Source organism: Rana temporaria, chromosome 5, assembly GCF_905171775.1.
Source record: "Rana temporaria chromosome 5, aRanTem1.1, whole genome shotgun sequence".
NCBI classification, from domain to species: Eukaryota; Metazoa; Chordata; class Amphibia; order Anura; family Ranidae; genus Rana; species Rana temporaria.
In genome coordinates, this window is record NC_053493.1 from 14,938,788 (window position 1) to 14,958,734 (window position 19,947).

At 46.6% G+C, this 19,947-nt stretch overlaps 1 protein-coding gene across 1 annotated transcript in view; it reads left to right on the forward strand.

Moving 5' to 3' along the window:
* Window positions 1-19,689, forward strand: part of SEC22C (SEC22 homolog C, vesicle trafficking protein) — a 37,437-nt gene extending 17,748 nt beyond the window's left edge. The window contains exons 4-8 of the mRNA XM_040354279.1: window positions 459-622; window positions 5,734-5,895; window positions 7,796-7,914; window positions 15,843-15,908; window positions 19,385-19,689. Coding sequence (XP_040210213.1) covers window positions 459-622; window positions 5,734-5,895; window positions 7,796-7,914; window positions 15,843-15,908; window positions 19,385-19,585 — 712 coding nt within the window. The 3' untranslated portion in view covers window positions 19,586-19,689. The remainder of the gene's footprint in view (window positions 1-458; window positions 623-5,733; window positions 5,896-7,795; window positions 7,915-15,842; window positions 15,909-19,384) is intronic.
* Window positions 19,690-19,947: the final 258 nt, after the last annotated feature.

Consider the following 19,947-nt stretch of genomic DNA (forward strand, 5'->3'; position numbering starts at 1 on the left):
ATTTCGTGAATTTGCGTATCTAGCTGATTTACATATTCTAGGCATAAACCAGCGTACACGCCCCTAGCGGCCAGCGTAAATATGCAGTTAAGATCCGATGGCGTAAGAGACTTACGCCGGTCGCATCTAATAGAAATCTATGCGTAACTGATTCTAAGAATCAGGCGCATAGATACGACCGGTCAGACTCAGAGATACGACGGCGTATCGTCCTCTGTGAATCTACCCCTTTCTAATTTTACGAATACCGATTCTAAACGGATGGAACATAACAAATTCAAATTTTTCCGAAGTTACGAATATATCCAAAAAATAAAAACAAAAAACGAATGAAACGAAAACGAACACAATTTTCACCAGTGCCCATGTCTAGTATAGAGTTGTCCTACTAGTAGCAGGTCTGGGGTGGACGTGTATAATTTCAGGGCAATATTTGTAACCCTCCTATGTCTGCGCAGTTTTCTCTCATCAGGTGACATCTCCTCCGTGGTGGTTTGCTCCAGTACTTACCCCTCCGCCGCGGCATTCAGCTTCCTGGAAGAACTGGCCTGGGAGTTCTCCGCCTCTTACAACAGCACAGCCATCACCCTGGCCTCCAGGCCCTACGCATTCCTGGAGTTTGGTGAGTCTTTCCCATAGGATATGACTTTGAAGTTTATTCTGCTTATGTTTTTCCTTCCTTGGTTCCTCCTTCCTCATCAATGAAATTTATGAATAAAAATGTTTCTGTTTTCATTACATACAGTGAGACCCGGTTCACACTGGGGCGACTTGTCAGGCGACGCAGCCGCCTGACAAGTCGCGTCCCATTCTAGTAAATAGAACCGTTCTAATAGGAGCGACGCAAGTCGCTCCGACTTAGAAAAAGGTTCTTGTACTACTTCGGGGGCGACTCGGGGCGACCTGCATTGACTTCTATACAGAAGTCATTTTGCAAGTCGCCTTAGATGTCGTCTTCATGTCGCCTGGCCGAGTCGCCCCTGAAGTCGTGCCGCCCCAGTGTGAACCGGCTCTGAGGGGAAAAAAAGGTATTTGATCCCCTGCTGATTTTGTACATTTGCCCCACTGACAAAGAAATGATCAGTCTATCATTTTAATGGTCGGTTTATTTTACCAGTGAGAGACAAAATAACAAAAATATCCAGAAAATCAATATAAATTGTTTTGCATTTTAACCACTTTGCTTACTGGGCACATATACCCCCTTCCTGCCCAGACGAAATTTCAGCTTTTGGCACTGTCACGCTTTGAATGACAATTGCGCGGTCGTGCGACGTGGCTCCCAAACAAAATTGACGTCCTTTTTTTCCCACACATAGAGCTTTTTTTGGTGATATTTGATCACTTCTGCGGGTTTTAATTGTTTGCGCTATAAACAAAAATAGAGCGTCAATTTTGAAAAAAATACAATATTTTTTTACTTTTTGCTATTATAAATTTACCATTTAAAAAAGCATTTTTTTTTTTTTTTCAGTTTAGTCCAATACGTATTCTTCTACAAATTTTTGGTAAAAAAAAGAAGAAGCAATAAGCATATAGTGATTGGTTTGCGCAAACGTTATAACACCTACAAAATAGGGGATAGAATTATTACTTTTTTTTTTTATATATTTTTTTTTTTTACTAGTAGTGTTGACGATCTGCGATTTTTGTCACGACTGCGATATTACGGCGGACACATCGGACACTTTTGACACATTTTTGGGACCATTCACATTTATACAGCTACCAGTGCTATAAAAATGCACTCATTACTGTATAAATGTGACTGGCAAGGAAGGGGGATCAAGGGGTTAAATATGTTCCCTGCTAGGTGATTCTTACTGTGGGGGGAGTGACTGGGGGAGGTGACTGATGGTTGTCCCTATGTACAAGGGACACATCATTGATCTCCTCTCCCTAACAGGACGTGGATCTCTGTGTTTACACACAGAGATCCACGTCCCTGGCTCTGTGACTGCCGATTGCGGGTGCCTGGTGGACATCGTGGCCGCCAGGCACGCGCATCGGCACCTGTGTGACGTGGCGCGCGGGCGCCCCGTCAGCGGCGCGCGGACAGAGGCCGTATATTGACGGCCTCCCGGCAGATTAGAGCCACCTTGTGGCCATAAATAGTCGGCAGCCGGATGGTAGGTGGTTAATTAGTGAAACAAGTATTTGACCCCTTCGCAAAACATGACTTAGTACTTGGTAGCAAAACCCTTGTTGGCAATCACAGAGGTCAGACGTTTCTTGTAGTTGGCCACCAGGTCTTCACACATCTCAGGAGGGATTTTGTCCTCTCCAAGTCATTAAGGTTTCCAGGCTGACGTTTGGTAACTTGAACCTTCAGCTCCCTCCACGTATTTTCTATGGGATTAAGGTCTGGAGACTGGCTAGGCCACTCCAGGACCTTAATGTGCTTCTTCTTGAGCCACTCCTTTGTTGCCTTGGCCGTGTGTTTTGGGTCATTGTCATGCTGCAATACCAATACATGACCCATTTTCAATGCCCTGGCTGAGGGAAGGAGGTTCTCAACCAAGATTTGACCCCGTCCATCGTCTCATTGTGGTGAAGTTGTCCTGTCCTCTTTGCAGAAAAACATCTCCAAAGCATAATGCTTCCCCCTCCATGTATGACGGTGGGGATGATGCTCTTGGTGGTCATAGGCGGCGGCATTCCTCCTCCTCCAAACACAGTGGGCTAGATTCAGATAGATTAGCGGATCTTTAGATCCGCGTAACCTATCTGATTTACGATCCGCCGGCGCAAGTTTTTGAGGCAAGTGCTGTATTCAGAAAGCACTTGCCTCTAAAGTTGCGCCGGCGGATCGTAAATCCCCCGGCGGAATTCAAATTCCGCGGCTAGGGGAAGTGTACTATTTAAATAAGGCGCGTCCCCGCGCCGATCGAACTGCGCATGCGCCGCCGGCTAAATTTCCCAGCGTGCATTGCTCCCAATGACGTCACTAGGACGTCATGGTTTCGACGTGAACGTAAATTACGTCCATCCGTATTCGCGACCGACTTACGCAAACCGCGTAAAAAATTCAAAATTCGACCCGGGAACGACGGCCATACTTAACATAGGATACGCCGCATATAGCAGGGGTAACTATCCGCCGGAAAAAGCCGAATGCAAATGACGTAAAAAAAAAAAAAAGCGCCGGGCGGGCGTTCGTTTCTGAATCGGCGGAAATCTTCATTTGCATATTCGTTGCGTACAAAAAACGAAACGCCACCTAGCGGCCGGCCTGGAATTGCAGCCTAAGATCCGACGGTCACTTACGCCTGGCGGATCTTAGGGAGATCTATGCGGAACCCGATTCTATGAATCAGGCGCATAGATACGACGGACGGATCTCAGAGATACGACGGCGTATCTCTATCTGAATCCGGGCCAGCGAGTTGAGTTGATGCCTATAAGCTCGATTTTGGTCTCGTCTGATCACAAGACTTTCACCCAGTTCTCCTCTGAATCATTGAGATGTTTGTTAGCAGGGGCGTACCTAGAGCATTTGGCGCCCGAGGTGGATCCTATATCTGGCACCCCCCCAGGCAGGCAGGAGGGGCACTGCGCGTCAACGTCAAGGGACATCACGTGTAGTGCCTCTGTGGCCCGGAACCCAGAAGAATCCTCCTCCCTCTGCTCTCCCGGGCAGCCAGGCCCCTTCTTCTCTTCTGCAAAAACAGTGCCAACCGACCCGAGGATTGTCATCGGGCGGCCAGTGCCAGAAATACATGTAACTGGCAGAAGGCGCACTTTCTGTGTGCTACTGCCAGTGGCATCACTAGGGTTGGTATCACCTGGTGCAGTAAAACATGGTGTCATCACCCCCCCCAAAAAAAAAAATTTATATATATTTTCCTGTTTTCTGAAAGTGTGCCAAAGATGCAGCATGCATGGCTTTTTGGCGCCCTTTCAGAAAATACAGAAAAAAAAACATGCATGGTGTTGAAGCTGCCACTTGTATTCTTCATTGTCATCCTTTAACCACTTCGTTACCGGGCCTATTTTGGCACTTTTCTCCTTTATGTAAAAATCACAATTTTTTTTGCTAGAAAATTAATCAGAACCCCCAAACATTATATATATATTTTTTTAGCAGACACCCTAGGGGAATAAAATGGCGGTCATTGCAACTTTTTTTCTCGCACGGTATTTGCGCAATAATTTTTCAAACGACTTTATTTAGGAAAAAAAAAACAGTTTCATGAATTAAAAAATAACAAAACAGTAAAGTTAGCCCAATTTTTTTGTATAATGTGAAAGACGATGTTACGCCGAGTAAATACATACCTAACATGTCACGCTTTAAAATTGCGCACACTCATGGAATGGCGCCAAACTTCGGTACTTAAAAATCTCCATAGTCGACACTTAATTTTTTTTTTTTACAGGTTACTATTTTTGAGTTACAGAGGGGATCTAGTGCTAGAATTGTTGCACACGCTCTAACGCACGCGATGATACCTCACATGTGGGGTTTGAATGGTGTTTACATATGTGGGCGGGACTTGCATGCGCGTTCGCTTCTAAGCGCGAGCGACCGAAACAGGGGCGTTTTAAAAAAACATTTTTATTATTATTATTTTTTTTTTTTACTTCATTTTTTTTTTTTACACTTTTTTTTTATTTATTTTTTTTGATCACTTTTATTTTTATTACAAGGAATGTAAACATCCCTTGTAATAGGAATGTGTGTGACAGGTCCTCTTTATGGAGAGATGTGGGGTCAATAAGACCCCACATCTCTCCTCCGGGCTTACAAGCGTGAAATCGGTGAAAAAAAAAAATCACTGATTACATGCCGACAGCCGCGATAGCGGCTTTGATTACTTTCGGGTTACCGGGCGTGACGTCATAACGTCGCGCCCGGTCCTCCGACGGTCATAGAGATGACTGGTGACCATCTGGTCACCAGTCATCTCTATGCTTCACCAACGAGTGCCGGCCGATTCGCTCTCCGGGCTCCTGATGGCACGGGAGAGGCTGGAGAAGCACCGGATGGCGGCGGGAGAGGGGGGGGGGGACGTCCCCTCCTGCTGCCTAGAAGAACGATCAAGCGGTAGAATAGAATAGAAAGAAATTGAATAGACTAGAAAAAAAATAGAACAGAATTAAAAAATGAATACAATGGAATAGAAAGAACATATTATCTATTATCTAAATTTAAATAGAATAAATTTGATTTTGAATAGAAGAGAATAGAATAGAAAAGAACTGAAAAGAAAAAAAAAAACAATAGAATAGAAAAAATACTGTATAACCATCTTATAAAAATTCGAATTTGGAATAGAATAAACTCTAATTAGAATAGACAAAAATAGACTAAAATTGATTTTTTTTTTATAGAATACAAAAGAATAGACTATAATAAAATAGAAAAAAAAAACAATAGAATAGAATAGAAAGAATACAACAATATAACCATTTTCAGACATTCCAATTTTAAATAGAATACATTCAAAATTAAATAGAATAGAAATTAAAAGAACGTAATAGAAAAAAAACAATAGAATAGAATGGAATAGAAAGAATGTAACCATCTTACAAAATGTGAATTTAGAATAGAATAAACTTGATTTAGAATGGATTTGAGTTGAATAATTTAAAATCGATTCGAATTAGAATAAAGGAAACAAATTCTGAAAAACGAATCAAACGAAATGAATTGATGTAAATAATGAATTGTTCTGCACGTGTGCGGTGTGAGGTGCGTTCTATTCAATCCCTGCCTTGTGTCTCCCGCAGACGGCGTTATACAACGGGTGAAGCACAATTATAACTCTGCCGGGAGCAGCTCCCTCCCAGTCCGCCCGGATCCCAGCCCCCCACCTGTCTATTTAAAGTTAGAAGATATAGGGGAGGTCAACGGCTTCGCCAACGGGCACGTAACGGCACACGAGCACGCAGGTAAGGTGGAGGGTCCAATTCTATGTAAGAAAATGTATGTAAATGGGGTAGGCAAGGGTTAGAACCCCTGTAAGGAGTTTCTGTCTGTGTCCCCGGTAAGGGATTCATCCTCTCTATTGGTCCCCGGGGACAATTGTCTCCGGTACAAAAAAGTGAGGATCTATCCTAAATCCATTCATCATGTGTATTCTTCATGGAATCTCGGTGAGCTTTGTGTATTTCTCCCAGATCTGTGCAGTCATCTTCCTGTAATAAAGACCGCTCCCTGCTGCTCTCTCCTTGTGCAGGGGGACTGGTCTTGTCTCCGCCCCTTCCTGTAGTTTCCTGCAGGCAGCCTGTAGTGGGTGGAGCCTGCTGGGTCCCTCCCACAGCTATGTGACTGTGGACCATACAAAGCCTTAAAGTGACATGAGAAGATTTCCTTATCCTGTAAAAATATTCCATACACATCCACTGCTCAATGGCCCCTTTATTTTTCATGAAAATGTTTCTTCTGACCGTGTCCTGTATCATATATGCAGTCTCTGATCATCTCCTGTATCATGTCTGCAGTCTCTGATCATCTCCTGTATTATGTCTGCAGTCTCTGACCGTCTCCTGTATCTTGTCTGAAGTCTCTGATCATCTCCTGTATCATGTCTGCAGTCTCTGGCCATCTCCTGTATCCTGTCTGCAGTCTCTGACCATCTCCTGTATGATGTCTAAAGTCTCTGACCATTCTTGTATCATATCTGCAGTCTCCGACCTCCTCCTGTATCCTGTCTGCAGTCTCTGACCATCTCCTGTACGATGTCTGCAGTCTCTGACCATCTCTTGTATCATGTCTGCAGTCTCTGACCATCTCCTGTATCATGTCCGCAATCTCTGACCATCTCTTGTATCATGTCTGCAGTCTCTGACCATCTCCTGTATCATGTCTACAGTCTCTGACCATCTCTTGTATCCTGTCTGCAGTCTCTGACCATCTCCTGTATTATGTCTGCAGTCTCTGACCATCTTCTTTATCATGTCTGCAGTCTCTGACCATCTTCTTTATCATGTCTGCAGTCTCTGACCATCTTCTTTATCATGTCTGCAGTCTCTGACTATCTTCTTTATCATGTCTGCAGTCTCTGACCATCTCCTGTATCATGTCTGCAGTCTCTGACCATCTTCTTTATCATGTCTGCAGTCTCTGACTATCTTCTTTATCATGTCTGCAGTCTCTGACCATCTTCTTTATCATGTCTGCAGTCTCTGACCATCTTCTTTATCATGTCTGCAGTCTCTGACTATCTTCTTTATCATGTCTGCAGTCTCTGACCATCTCCTGTATCATGTCTGCAGTCTCTGACCATCTCCTGTATCATGTCTGCAGTCTCTGACCATCTCCTGTATCATGTCTGCAGTCTCTGATCATCTCCTGTATCATGTCTGCAGTCTCTGACCATCTTCTTTATCATGTCTGCAGTCTCTGACCATCTCCTGTATCATGTCCGCAATCTCTGACCATCTCCTGTATCATGTCTACAGTCTCTGACCATCTCTTGTATCATGTCTGCAGTCTCTGACCATCTCTTGTATCATGTCTGCAGTCTCTGACCATCTTCTTTATCATGTCTGCAGTCTCTGACAATCTCCTGTATCATGTTCACAATCTCTGACCATCTCTTGTATCATGTCTGCAGTCTCTGACCATTTTCTATATTATGTCTGCAGTCTCTGACCATCTCCTGTATCCTGTCTGCAGTCGCTGACCATCTCCTGTATGATGTCTGCAGTCTCTGATCATCTCCTGTATCATGTCTGCAGTCTCTGACCATCTCTTTTAAAAAAATTAAAACAATAATCCCTTTTTTTCTGCCATCACTGCCGTCACTCTTCTATGTCCTCCATGACACTTGTCCTCTACGACCCACAGGCCTGAATTGCCGAATGTCCCCGGTGAGCCCTCTGGGGATCCTGTCGGTGATGTTGAGCATCATGTGCGCCGCGCTAAGTCTGATCCGAGGAGTTCACCTGGCTGAGCGTTCCTTCCAGGTAAGATCTCTTCTGTGCTAAAGGGAAAGTCAGGAGCGTACTACTGATGTAGCCATGTGCGGCTTTGTCCATCACCAACTGCCATTGTGCAGCAGCTGGAAGGTGGAGAAGAAGAAATAAACGCAACTCACAGGGTAAGACTTGTCATGTGACTTTGCAGTCCCAGGACAAGTCACACAAGCAGGGCCGCCATCAGGGGGTACAGGCAGTAAGGGGTCCGGAGGTTCCCAGAGGCCCACAGGGCCCCAGATGGCAACCCCCCCCCCTTTTTTATTTATTTTTTATAAAAAAAATATATTTTTTTTAATATAGTTTTATTTTATTTTTTATTAAAGGGCCAATTTTTTTTTTATTTTAAGGGTCCGGAGGTCCCCAGGGGCCCAGATGGCAACCCCCCTTTTTTATAAAGAAAATATCTTTTTTTTTATATATTTTTTTATTTTTTATATATATATATTATATTATTATTATTATTATTATTATTATTATTATTAAAGGGCCCAGAGGGCCCCAGATGGCAACCCCCCCTTTTTTTTATATTTTTTGTATATATATATATATATATATATATTATTATTATTAAAGGGCTAAGAGGTCCCCAGGGCCCCATGTGGCAAACCCCCTTTTTTTAATTTATTTTTTATTAAAGGGCCCGGAGGTCCCCAGGGCCCTGGATGGCAACCCCACCCCCCTTTTTTTTTATAAATGTTTATTTTTATTTTTTTTATATTTTTTTTATTTATTTATTTTTTATTAAAAGGCCCAGATGTTTCTTTTTTTTATTAAAGGGCCCAGAGGTCCCGGATGGCAACCCCCCTTTTTTTGTAATTTCCTTTTCTAAAAAAAAAAAATTAGCGTGTAGATATATATATATATACTGTATATATGTATTTTATTAAAGGGCCCAGAGGTCCCCAGGGTCCCGGATGGCTACCCCCCTTTTTTATATATATATTTTTTTATTTCTTATTTTTTTGTAAAGGCCCCCCCCCCCCCCGCTTCTCAATTTCAGGCGGCAGCACCCCCCTCCCGGTTCTCTTCTCCAGGGGGCCCATGCCTGAAGCTGTTTAAGGGGCCCCATAATTCCTGATGGCGGCCCTGCACACAAGTGTGAAAGGGGCCTTACCAGGAAACGTCTTAGAGGAGATACCGCCTACTTAAAGCGGAGTTCCACCCCAAAAATGGAACTTCCGCTTGTTGGTGACCCCCCTTTCATGCCACATTCGGCATGCTATTTTTTTTTTTGGGGTGGGGGCATTTTTCTTAACCACTTGCCTGGTAGATTTACCCCCCCCTTCAAAAATCCACAAAAGCGTATATTTGTTTGCGCAAAAGTTAAAGCGTCTACAAACTATGGTGTATATACAGTATCTCACAAAAGTAAGTACACCCCTGACATTTGTGTAAATCTTTTCTTATATCTTTTCATGTGACAACACTGAAGAAATTACACTTTGTATCTACAATGTTGTGTAGTGCTCCCCATTCACACCTGAGACCTTGTAACACTAACGAGTCACATGAAACTGGGGAGGGAAAATGTCTAATTCGGCCCAATTTGGACATTTTCACTTAGGGGTGTCCTCACTTTTGTTGCCAGCGGTGTAGACATTAATGGCTGTGTGTTGAGTTATTTTGAGGGGACAGGAAATGTACACTGTTATACAAGCTGTACTCTCACTACACAACATTGTAGATACAAAGGGCCAGATCCACAAAGAAATTACGCCGGTGTATCTATTGATACGCCGGCGTAATTTCAAAATTCCTGCGTCGCGTATCTTTGTTTTGAATCCTCAAACCAAGATACGACGGCTTCTGGGTTAGATCCGACAGGTGTACGGCTTCGTACCCCTTCGGATCTAAGATGCAATACTTTGGCGTCCGCTGGGTGGCGTTTTCCGCGTCGGGTATGCAAATTAGCGATTTATGACGATCCACGAACGTACGCGCGGCCTTCGCATTTTCTAACGTCGTCTGCAGTCGGCTTTTTCTGGCGTATAGTTAAAGCTGCTATTTTGCGGCGTATAGATAGACTTGCCATGTTAAGTATGGCCGTCGTTCCCGCATCGAAATTTGAAAAAAAAATTTTTTGCGTAAGTCGTCCGTGAATCGGGATGGACGTAACTCACGTCTAAGTTAAAAAAATGACGTCCTAGCGACGTCATTTAGCGCAATGCACGTCGGGAAATTTTGGGACGACGCATGCGCAGTTCATTCGGCGCGGGGACGCGCTTCATTTAAATGAAACCCGCCCCCAACCCGCCCAATTTCAAATCCGCCGCCAGAAATACACTACGCCGCCGTAACTTACGGGGCGAACTCGCTGAGTATACGCCAGGTAAGGTACGGCGGCGTAGTGTATCTCTGATACGCTGCGCCGATCTACATGTATGTGGATCTGGCCCAAAGTGTCATTTCTTCAGTGTTGTCACATGAAAAGAGAGAAGAAAATATTATATGTATTTTTTCAAAATTCTCGCTCTTTTCTCATTTATAGCGCACACAAAATTTAAACCGCAGAAGTGATCAAATGCCACCAAAGGAAAGCTCTATTTGTGGGAAAAAAATACATAAATGTAATTTATGTACAGCGTTGCATGACCGCGCCATTGTTAAAGTAGCGCAGTGATGTATCACAAAAAATGGTCTGGTCATGAAGGGGGGGGTAAATCTTACAGAGGGCAAGTGGTTAAACATGAGCATGCATTGCTATCATTATACACAACTTCAACAATACAGGACAAGTGCGTTGAACGTGATCTGTGACTCGCGGTAATCCACTCTTATTATAGTCCTCCCGATCATGTGCGCTGCATTCTGGAATCGGCGCACATTTCATTGCTGGCGGTCTCTATTGATATCTGGCCTCCTCTGCGGAGGAACACGAGTGTGCACACTTCAGCCGAGCTGCAGAGGTACTTGAGACCCAATAATGACCTGAGATTGCTGTTCCTGAGAAATGAACAAGCACAACAAGAGCTGAAGGAGAGGATGAGTCCTATTACGGCTAATGTGCGGGAAGTGCTTGGAGATACGTTGGCTCTCCTATAGTGAGTCACCCCAAGGAGTCTGTTGATTAGTCTGAGAAGTAAGCAGTTTATGTACGAGAAAAAATATGGCGGTTACCGGTGTAGGGTGGGTCAGGGTTACGGGCGCTAACACCCACTGCAAACACTTTACAGCAAACTGCTAGATACATGTATTAAATTCACAAATATGGGGGCGGAGCAGGGTGGGAGCGCAAAAAGGGGAAGACAGGTGAGAGGGGTGGAGCAAGGTGGGGGCCACAGACAGGGAAGACAGGTGAGAGGGGCGGAGCAGGGTGCAGGTGCAAACAGGGGAGACAGGTGAGAGGGGCGTGGGAAGGGTGGGGCCACAGATAGGAAAAAAGGGGAGAGGGGTGGAGCGGGGTGGGGGGCACAAACAGGGAGACAGGTGAGAGGGGCGGAGCAGGGTGCGTGCACAGACAGGGGAGACAGGTGAGAGGGGTGGAGCAATGTGAGGGCCACTGACAGGGGAGACAGGTGAAAGGGTTGAGCAGGGTGCCGGCAAAAACAGGGAAGACAGGTGAGAGGGGCAGAACAGGGTGCCACCACAGACAGGGAACACAGATGAGAGGGGTGGAGTAGAGTCCAGGCATAAACAGGAGAGGCATGTGAGAGGGTGGAGCAGGATGAGGCCACAAAGACAGATGAGAGGGGCGAAGCAGGGTGAGGGCACAAACAGGGGATATGGGTGAGAGAGGTGGAGCAGGGTGGGGGCACAGACAGATAGACAGGTGAGAGGGGCGGAGCATGGTGGGGGCACAGACAGATAGACAGGTGAGAGGGGCGGAGCATGGTGCAGGCACAAACAGGGAAGACAGGTGAGAGGGGCGGAGCAGGGTGGGGGCACAGACAGGTAAGACAGGTGAGAGGGGTGAAGCAGGGTGGGGGCACAGACAGGGGAGACAGGTGAGAGGGGCGGAGCATGGTGCAGGTACCAATAGGGGAGACAGGTGAGAGGGGCGGAGCAGGGTGGGGGCACAGACAGGGAAGACAGGTGAGAGGGGTGGAGCAGGGTGGGGGCACAGACAGGAGAGACAGGTGAGAGGGGCAGAGCAGGGTGGGGGCACAGACAGGGAAGACAGGTGGGAGGGGCGGAGCTGGGTGCAGGCACCAATAGGGGAGACAGGTGAGAGGGGTGAAGCAGTGTGGGGGCACAGACAGGGAAGACAGGTGAGAGGGGTAAAGCAGGGTGGGGGCACAGACATGGAAGGCAGGTGAGAGGGGTGAAGCAGGGTGGGGGGCACAGACAGGGAAGACAGGTGAGAGGGGCGGAGCAGGGTGGGGGCACAGACAGGGGAGACAGGTGAGAGGGGCGGAGCAGGGTGGAGGCACCAATAGGGGAGACAGGTGAGAGGGGCAGAGCAGGGTGGGGGCACCAATAGGGGAGACAGGTGAGAGGGGCGGAGCATTGTGCAGGCACCAATAGGGGAGACAGGTGAGAGGGGCAGAGCAGGGTGGGGGCACCAATAGGGGAGACAGGTGAGAGGGGCGGAGCAGGGTGCAGGCACCAATATGGGAGACAGGTGAGAGGGGCGGAGCAGGGTGCAGGCACCAATAGGGGAGACAGGTGAGAGGGGTGAAGCAGTGTGGGGGCACAGACAGGGAAGACAGGTGAGAGGGGTAAAGCAGGGTGGGGGCACAGACATGGAAGGCAGGTGAGAGGGGTGAAGCAGGGTGGGGGGCACAGACAGGGGAGACAGGTGAGAGGGGTGGAGCAGGGTGGTGGCACCAATAGGGAAGACAGGTGAGAGGGGCGGAGCAGGGTGGGGGCACAGACAGGGAAGACAGGTGAGAGGGGTGAAGCAGGGTGCAGGCACCAATAGGGGAGACAGGTGAGAGGGGCAGAGCAGGGTGCAGGCACCAATAGGGGAGACAGGTGAGAGGGGCAGAGAAAGAACTCAGAATAATAGGAGACTCACATCAGCAGTAAAGATGTAGAGGAGGAACAGGAAAACAAGCATGTGAAACACATAATGAGCCAGAGAACAGAAGATGGAATCTCTCAGATGGACATGGGCCCCTGTAGGCTCATATAATTCATACAGAACATTCTACAAAATCCTATAAAAATTTCCATAAATGGGTCCTAGAAGCCCTGTGAGAAGCCTGCTGGATCTAGCTACCAGAGACAAACACGGATAACATTTAGATCGCCGTATTGTTTTCGGGTTTCCTGACAATGATACCGATCCGTTGTTTTCCTTGTCCGGAGTCGCCATTTAACCTCTCTGTGGCCCCCCGGGGCCCTTCTCTCACCCGGATATCTGATACAACTTGATCTGGAGGACTCTTTGTTCTGGAAGGGATCTCCTCCGTTCCTCGCCTCTTCCCTGAGTGTTGCAAATTTCCTGCTCTCAGGCGATCAGTTTCATCCACGAAGAACAAAGTACAATCAGAGAGCTTTCCCTTTCCACACAGCGATAGGAAACATCAAAGGAATTTCCACCATCACAATATATTCAGATTTGAAGAAAAGCGTGTCTTGGCTAATCCGCCGCCTTCCGCGGGAAAGCGATCGACACAGACGCACACCTTACAGCTGCATGGAGGACTCGTCACACCTGTATTTGGTGTATCCCACGTCCTATTGGGGGGGGGGGGGTACAGGAAATATCTAGGAGGCATCACAAGTACCATACACAGACAGGGGGACAGTAGAGTGTTACGTTCATTTGGTGTAATTGTAAAGAGTTCACAAAACCATTCACCTGGTGAAAGTGCATTCTGTGCGAGTGGGGCAAAAAAATAAAAAAAATACGAATGTTATTGGGCTATTTCCTGTGCTGTGTAAATGTTTTTCATTGATTTAAAACATAAATACCTTATTTGGCCACTAGATGGTGCTAAGTATCATTCTTGGTGCTTAGTGGCTGAATAGGAATTATCTATGAACTTAGCACCATCTAGTGGCTAGATACAGTATTTTACACTTTATGTCAATGAAAAACTTTTATATAGCACAAGGAATGGTTCCTTGATTATTTTTCTTTTCTTTCTTTATCTCTTTCTTTCTTTCTTTCTTTCTTTCTTTCTTTCTTTCTTTCTTTCTTTCTTTCTTTCTTTCTTTCTTTCTTTCTTTCTTTCTTTCTTTCTTATCTTTCTTTCTCTCTTTATTTCCTTTTTTCTTTTTCTTTCTTTCTATCTTTCGTTTCTTTCTTTCTTTCTATCTTTCGTTTCTTTCTTTCTATCTATCTTTCGTTTCTTTCTTTCTTTCTATCTTTCTTTCTTTCTTTCTTTCTATCTTTCTTTTCTTTCTTTCTTTCCTTCTCTCTTTATTTTATTTTTCTTTCTTTCTTTCTTTCTTTCTTTCTTTCTTTCTTTCTTTCTTTCTTTCTTTCTTTCTTTCTTTCTCTCTCTCTTTATTTCCTTTTTTTCTTTTTCTTTCCTTTTTTCTTTTTCTTTCTTTCTTTCTTTCTTTCTTTCTTTCTTTCTTTCTTTCTCTCTTTCTCTCTTTCTCTCCTTTTTCTTCTTTCTTTCTTTCTTTCTTTTCTTTCTTTCTCTCTTTATTTCCTTTTTTCTTTTTCGTTTTATCTTTCTTTTATTCCCTTTTCCCCAGAATGACTATGCAAACTCTTAATAAATCACCCCCAAAATGTATGTCCACACGTGACCCAAATTAACTTCTAAACCTTTCTCTGCCCCCCTCTAGATCATGTCCCTGTATTATTTATTTGTTTTTACTTTGTTCGAGAAACAGCTTTTATCACTCCCTGTGACATCATCACCAGGCTTGTGAGATTATGGCAAGAGCAGCTGCTGAGAGTTCAGTCCCCATTGATGTAAGCATGGCCCCCAGAACCACATCTCCCAAGAGCCCTGTCACTGCGCACACTGTGTGGGCAGAAACCCCTCATAATGGGCACAGCAGGTGTACAGAACTAGGAACTCAGCACAGGGATGGTGGGAACCCCACATAATGGGCACAGCGAGTGTACAGACCCGTGATGTCAGCACAGGGATGGTGGGAACCCCATTTAATGGGCACAGCAGGTGTACAGACCCAGAACTCAACACAGAGATGATGGGAACACTTCATAATGGGCACAGCAGGTGTACAGACCAGGGAACTCAATGCAGGGATGGTGGGAACCCCTCATAATGGGCACAGCAGGTGTACAGACCTGGGAACTCGGCACAGGGATGGTAGGAACCCCTCATAATGGGCACAGCAGGTGTACAGACCCGGGAACTCAATGCAGGGATAGTGGGAACCCCTCATAATGGCCACAGCAGGTGTACAGACCTGGGAACTCGGCACAGGGATGGTAGGAACCCCTCATAATGGGCACAGCAGGTGTACAGACCCAGGAATTCAGCACAGGGATGGTGAGAACCCCTCATAATGGGCACAGCAGGTGTACAGACCCGGGAACTCAGCACAGGGATGGTGGGAACCCCTCATAATGGGCACAACAGGTGTACAGACCCGGGAACTCGGCACAGGGATGGTGGGAACTCCTCATAATGGGCACAGCGGGTGTACAGACCTGGGAACTCGGCACAGGGATGGTGGGAACCCCTCATAATGGGCACAGCAGGTGTACAGACCCGGGAACTCGTCACAGGGATGGTGGGAGCCCCTCATAATGGGCACAGCAGGTGTACAGACCTGGGAACTCAGCACAGGGATGGTGGGAACCCCTCATAATGGGCACAGCAGATGTACAGACCCAGGAACTCAGCACAGGGATGGTGGGAACCTTCATAATGGGCACAGCAGGTGTACAGACCTGAGAAGTCAGAGTGTTCACCCATAGAGCCCTCGAGAGATGGAAAAGACTGTTGGCTTCACATCCGCTAAACACTGGAATATTGGTTCTGAGTGGAGAGAACTTCGCAAGATCCCATTTCAAACCTTTTTTTTATTTTTTTATTTAGGAGGGATATGAAAATACGGGAAGAGTTGTGGCTTTTCTGACGGCCTTCTCTGCAAGCCTATCGCAGGTGAGTTCTGGAGCGTTTTGTGCCTGAGATTTTATAATAATAATAATAATAATGTGTGACTGTGGGGAGGGGAACATTAGAGTGCAAGCTCCTCTGGAGTACAGCACTACAGAACAGTGGCGGCTGGTGCTCCAATTTTTTTGGGGGACGCAAACAAACTGAAAAATTCTGGGAAAAACAACATCAATTGCAGCTACTGTGCCCATCAAACACAGCCACTGTGCCATCAAACGCTCCCACTGTGCCCCAAGTGCTGCCACTGTGCCCCAAATGTTGCCACTGTGCCCCAAGTGCTGCCACTGTACCCCAAATATTGCCGCTGTGCCCCAAATGTTGCCACTGTGCCCCAAGTGCTGCCACTGTGCCCCAAATATTGCCACTGTGCCCCAAGTGCTGCCACTGTACCCCAAATATTTCCGCTGTGCCCCAAATATTGCCACTGTGCCCCAAATGTTGCCACTGTGCCACAAATGTTGCCACTGTGCCACAAATGTCGCCACTGTGCCCCCAAATGTCGCCACTGTGCCCCAAATGTTGCCACTGTGCCCCAAGTGCTGCCACTGTGCCCCAAATGTTGCCACTTTGCCCCAAATATTGCCACTGTGCCCCAAATGTTGCCACTGTGCCCCAAATGTTGCCACTGTTCCCCAAGTGCTGCCACTGTGCCCCAAATATTGCCACTGTGCCCCAAATGTTGCCTCTGTGCACCAAGTGCTGCCACTGTGCCCCAAATATTGCCACTGTGCCCCAAATGTTGCCGCTGTGCCCCAAGGGGTGCCGCTGAGCCCCAAATGTTTCTGCTGTGCCCCATGTGCTGCCACTGTGCCCCATGTGCTGCCACCAGGGCCACCATTAGGAATTTTGGGGCCCCTAACACAGCTTCAGGCATGGGCCCCCTGGAGCAGAGAACGAGGGGGGGGGGGGGGGCTGCCACTGCAAATTGAGAAGCGGGGGGGAGTGGGAGTGTCGCAAGTTGAGAAGCAGGGGGCGCCGCAAATTGAGAAGCTGTGGGGGGCTGCCGACGCAAATTAAGGTCAGGGGGCTTTGGGTGCTGACGAACAAAAAAAAAAAATGAAAAAAGGGGGGGGGGTGCCATCCGGGCCTCTGGGGACCACCGGGCCCCTTAGATGTCGGGGGGGGGGGGGCTTTGGATGCTGATAAAAAAAAAAGGGGGATACCATCCGGGCCCCTGGGGACCACTGGGCCCTTTAGAGAGTGACAGGAGAGATGGGGCGGCGCTCCGGCGCCCTTTATGAACGCACCGCCGCAATATAAATCAATATAAATCAATATAAATCATTGCTATAAGAGTGTCATTTCCAGCAGGGACCTCACTGTTATTTAATTCTATGTTCAAAGTTCTCGTCTTCTTACAACTCGTCCTCATAAAATCGCAAACCGCAGCAAATCATTCTTCTCGTATTCCGGAATCTTCTCACGGACTGCACGCGCCTTTAATGTAAAGATCTGACGGCCCCACCAGCTAATTGCCACGAATCTGATGTATGTCGGGGAGGATTAGTGTTGGTTTGGCGCTCTGTGAGGATGCCGTTAGTGCTGACTTGCAGTTTTGTTATAAGAAAATTTCATTAATCTGTGCCGGAGAATATCAGATGGTGATTTACCACCCCACCCCCCACCCCCGCACCCACCCTGCACCCCCGAGCCATCTGAGAGTCAAACTTCTTTAATTAGCTGTAAACCTTAACGGATAACATTTAGTTTGCTCTCAGTTGCCATTTCTATCTCAAAATACTATCTTCCAATTTCAGTGTTGCTGGTCTCCTCCAGCCTCTTTCAGCCACTTCCTGTCACTACACACCATTGCCCTGGACCGGCTGTCTGATGATGACATTGGACCACGCCTGTGCAATGTGTGTCAAGTAGTCTCCACCAGGGGGCGTATGTGATAAGGTGACAGCTCAGGAGCACAATTGGAAAACATGGGAGTGATTTGGAGGGACTGTCCCTGATTTGGAGTAATGTCCCTCTGTCCCTCATTCCTCCTCATTTGTCCCTCGTGTTGGTCTGATCCGTATCGCTGTATATTAAATGCACTTTTTATCTATCAAAAAGTGTTTTCCAGCACTAAACCTTTCATCTGGTTTCTAAATTGCTGCATCTGTACATTTCAAAAGGCAATATAAAGGAACAGAAGTGGTAAAAAAAACCCAAAAAAAACACTTGTGGGTGTAACCACTTAAGACCCCGGACCATTATGCAGGTTAACCACTTAAGGACCGCCTCCTGCACATATACGTCGTCAGAATGGCACGGCTGGGCACATGTACGTACAGGTACATCCTGTACTAGTAAGAGTAAGTGTTCTAGTACCCAGCCGTGGGTCACGGGAGCGCGCCGCGGGCTGGCGGCAGCATCGATCGTGTCATCCCTTTTATAGGGGGGACACAATCGATGACGTCAGACCTACAGTCACACCCCCCTACAGTTGTAAACACACTTTAGGGAACACATAACCACAACAGCGCCCCCTTTGTGGTTAACTCCCAAACTGCAAGGGAGGGAGGGGGCATTTTACAGAGCACAGTGGCGAAAATTGATGGGCACAGTGGCGAAAATTGATGGGCACAGTGGCGACAATTGCTGGGCACAGTGCGAAAATTGATGGGCACAGTGGTGACAATTGCTGGGCACAGTGGCGAAAATTGCTGGGCACAGTGGCTACAATTGCTGGGCACAGTGGCGACAATTGCTGGGCACAGTGTCGACAATTGATGGCACAGTGGTGACAATTGCTGGGCACAGTGGCGACAATTGCTGGGCACAGTGGCGACAATTGCTGGGCACAGTGGCGACAATTGATGGCACAGTGGCGACAATTGCTAGGCACAGTGGCGAAAATTGATGGCACAGTGGTGACAATTGCTAGGCACAGTGTCTACAATTGCTGGGCACAGTGGCGACAATTGCTGGGCACAGTGGCGACAATTGATGGGCACAGTGGCGACAATTGCTGGGCACAGTGGTGACAATTGATGACACAGTGGCGACAATTGATGGGCACAGTGGCGACAATTGATGGGCACAGTGGCGACAATTGCTGGGCACAGTGGCGACAATTGATGGCACAGTGGGCACAGTGGCGACAATTGATGACACAGTGGCGACAATTGCTGGACACAGTGGCGACAATTGATGGCACAGTGGCTGCATTTGATGGCACAGTGGCTGCATTTGATAGCATGGCCGCCACTGCTGAGACTGAAGATTTCCAGGCCTGGTCCTGGAGAGCGGTAAAGTCCTGGAAATCAATGAAGTCCTCTGATCTTCACCTAAAATGGAAATATCAGTTTTCTTTAATCGGATATTCTGTGTATAAATCTACATATACGTTTTGCTCCTCATGCCTACAAGATATACCCAACTCCCAGAATTTCCCTGTTCCTTTAGCTAATAAAAATGGCCGCCCTCACGTCAAGTGTAAAACCTAATTTCAATCTTTTTCCCTTTTGCAGTGTTACTTGTATCTCTTCTACTCTCCGGCACGGACAGGGAAAGCCTTGGGACTTGTTTTGGTAATCTGCCTGTGTAACGTATATTTATATGGACTGCGCAACGTCTGGCAAATTCTCTTCCACGCTTTAGTGGCGTTCCTTTTGGCACAGCAAATTGTTCAGCGGAAACCTCTGGACAGGCACAGCGAGGGCGGAGTTTAAGAGGAACCATCGATGTACAGATTTTCATTTTTATACATAAGTAAGAATACAAGAGAAAAAGAAAACCTTCCTGTGGATTGATGTAACAATAAACAGACTCATTGGTGTATTAATATATAAAAAACAGGGTGCAATCAGCGCAAATATATAGATCAAAAAATGATGATATTAAAGTGTATTTATGTGATACAGACCCCCAGGGTTCAGATCACTGGTAATGCCAGCTGAACACTAAGGGAAATTCGCAAAAATCCTAAGCAAGTAAAAAATAAAATAGAAAAAGTGCAGCGCAAAACTCAAATATATAAATGATACTGGTATACTCAAACACCAATACCATAAGTGTGAATATGAATATGCAG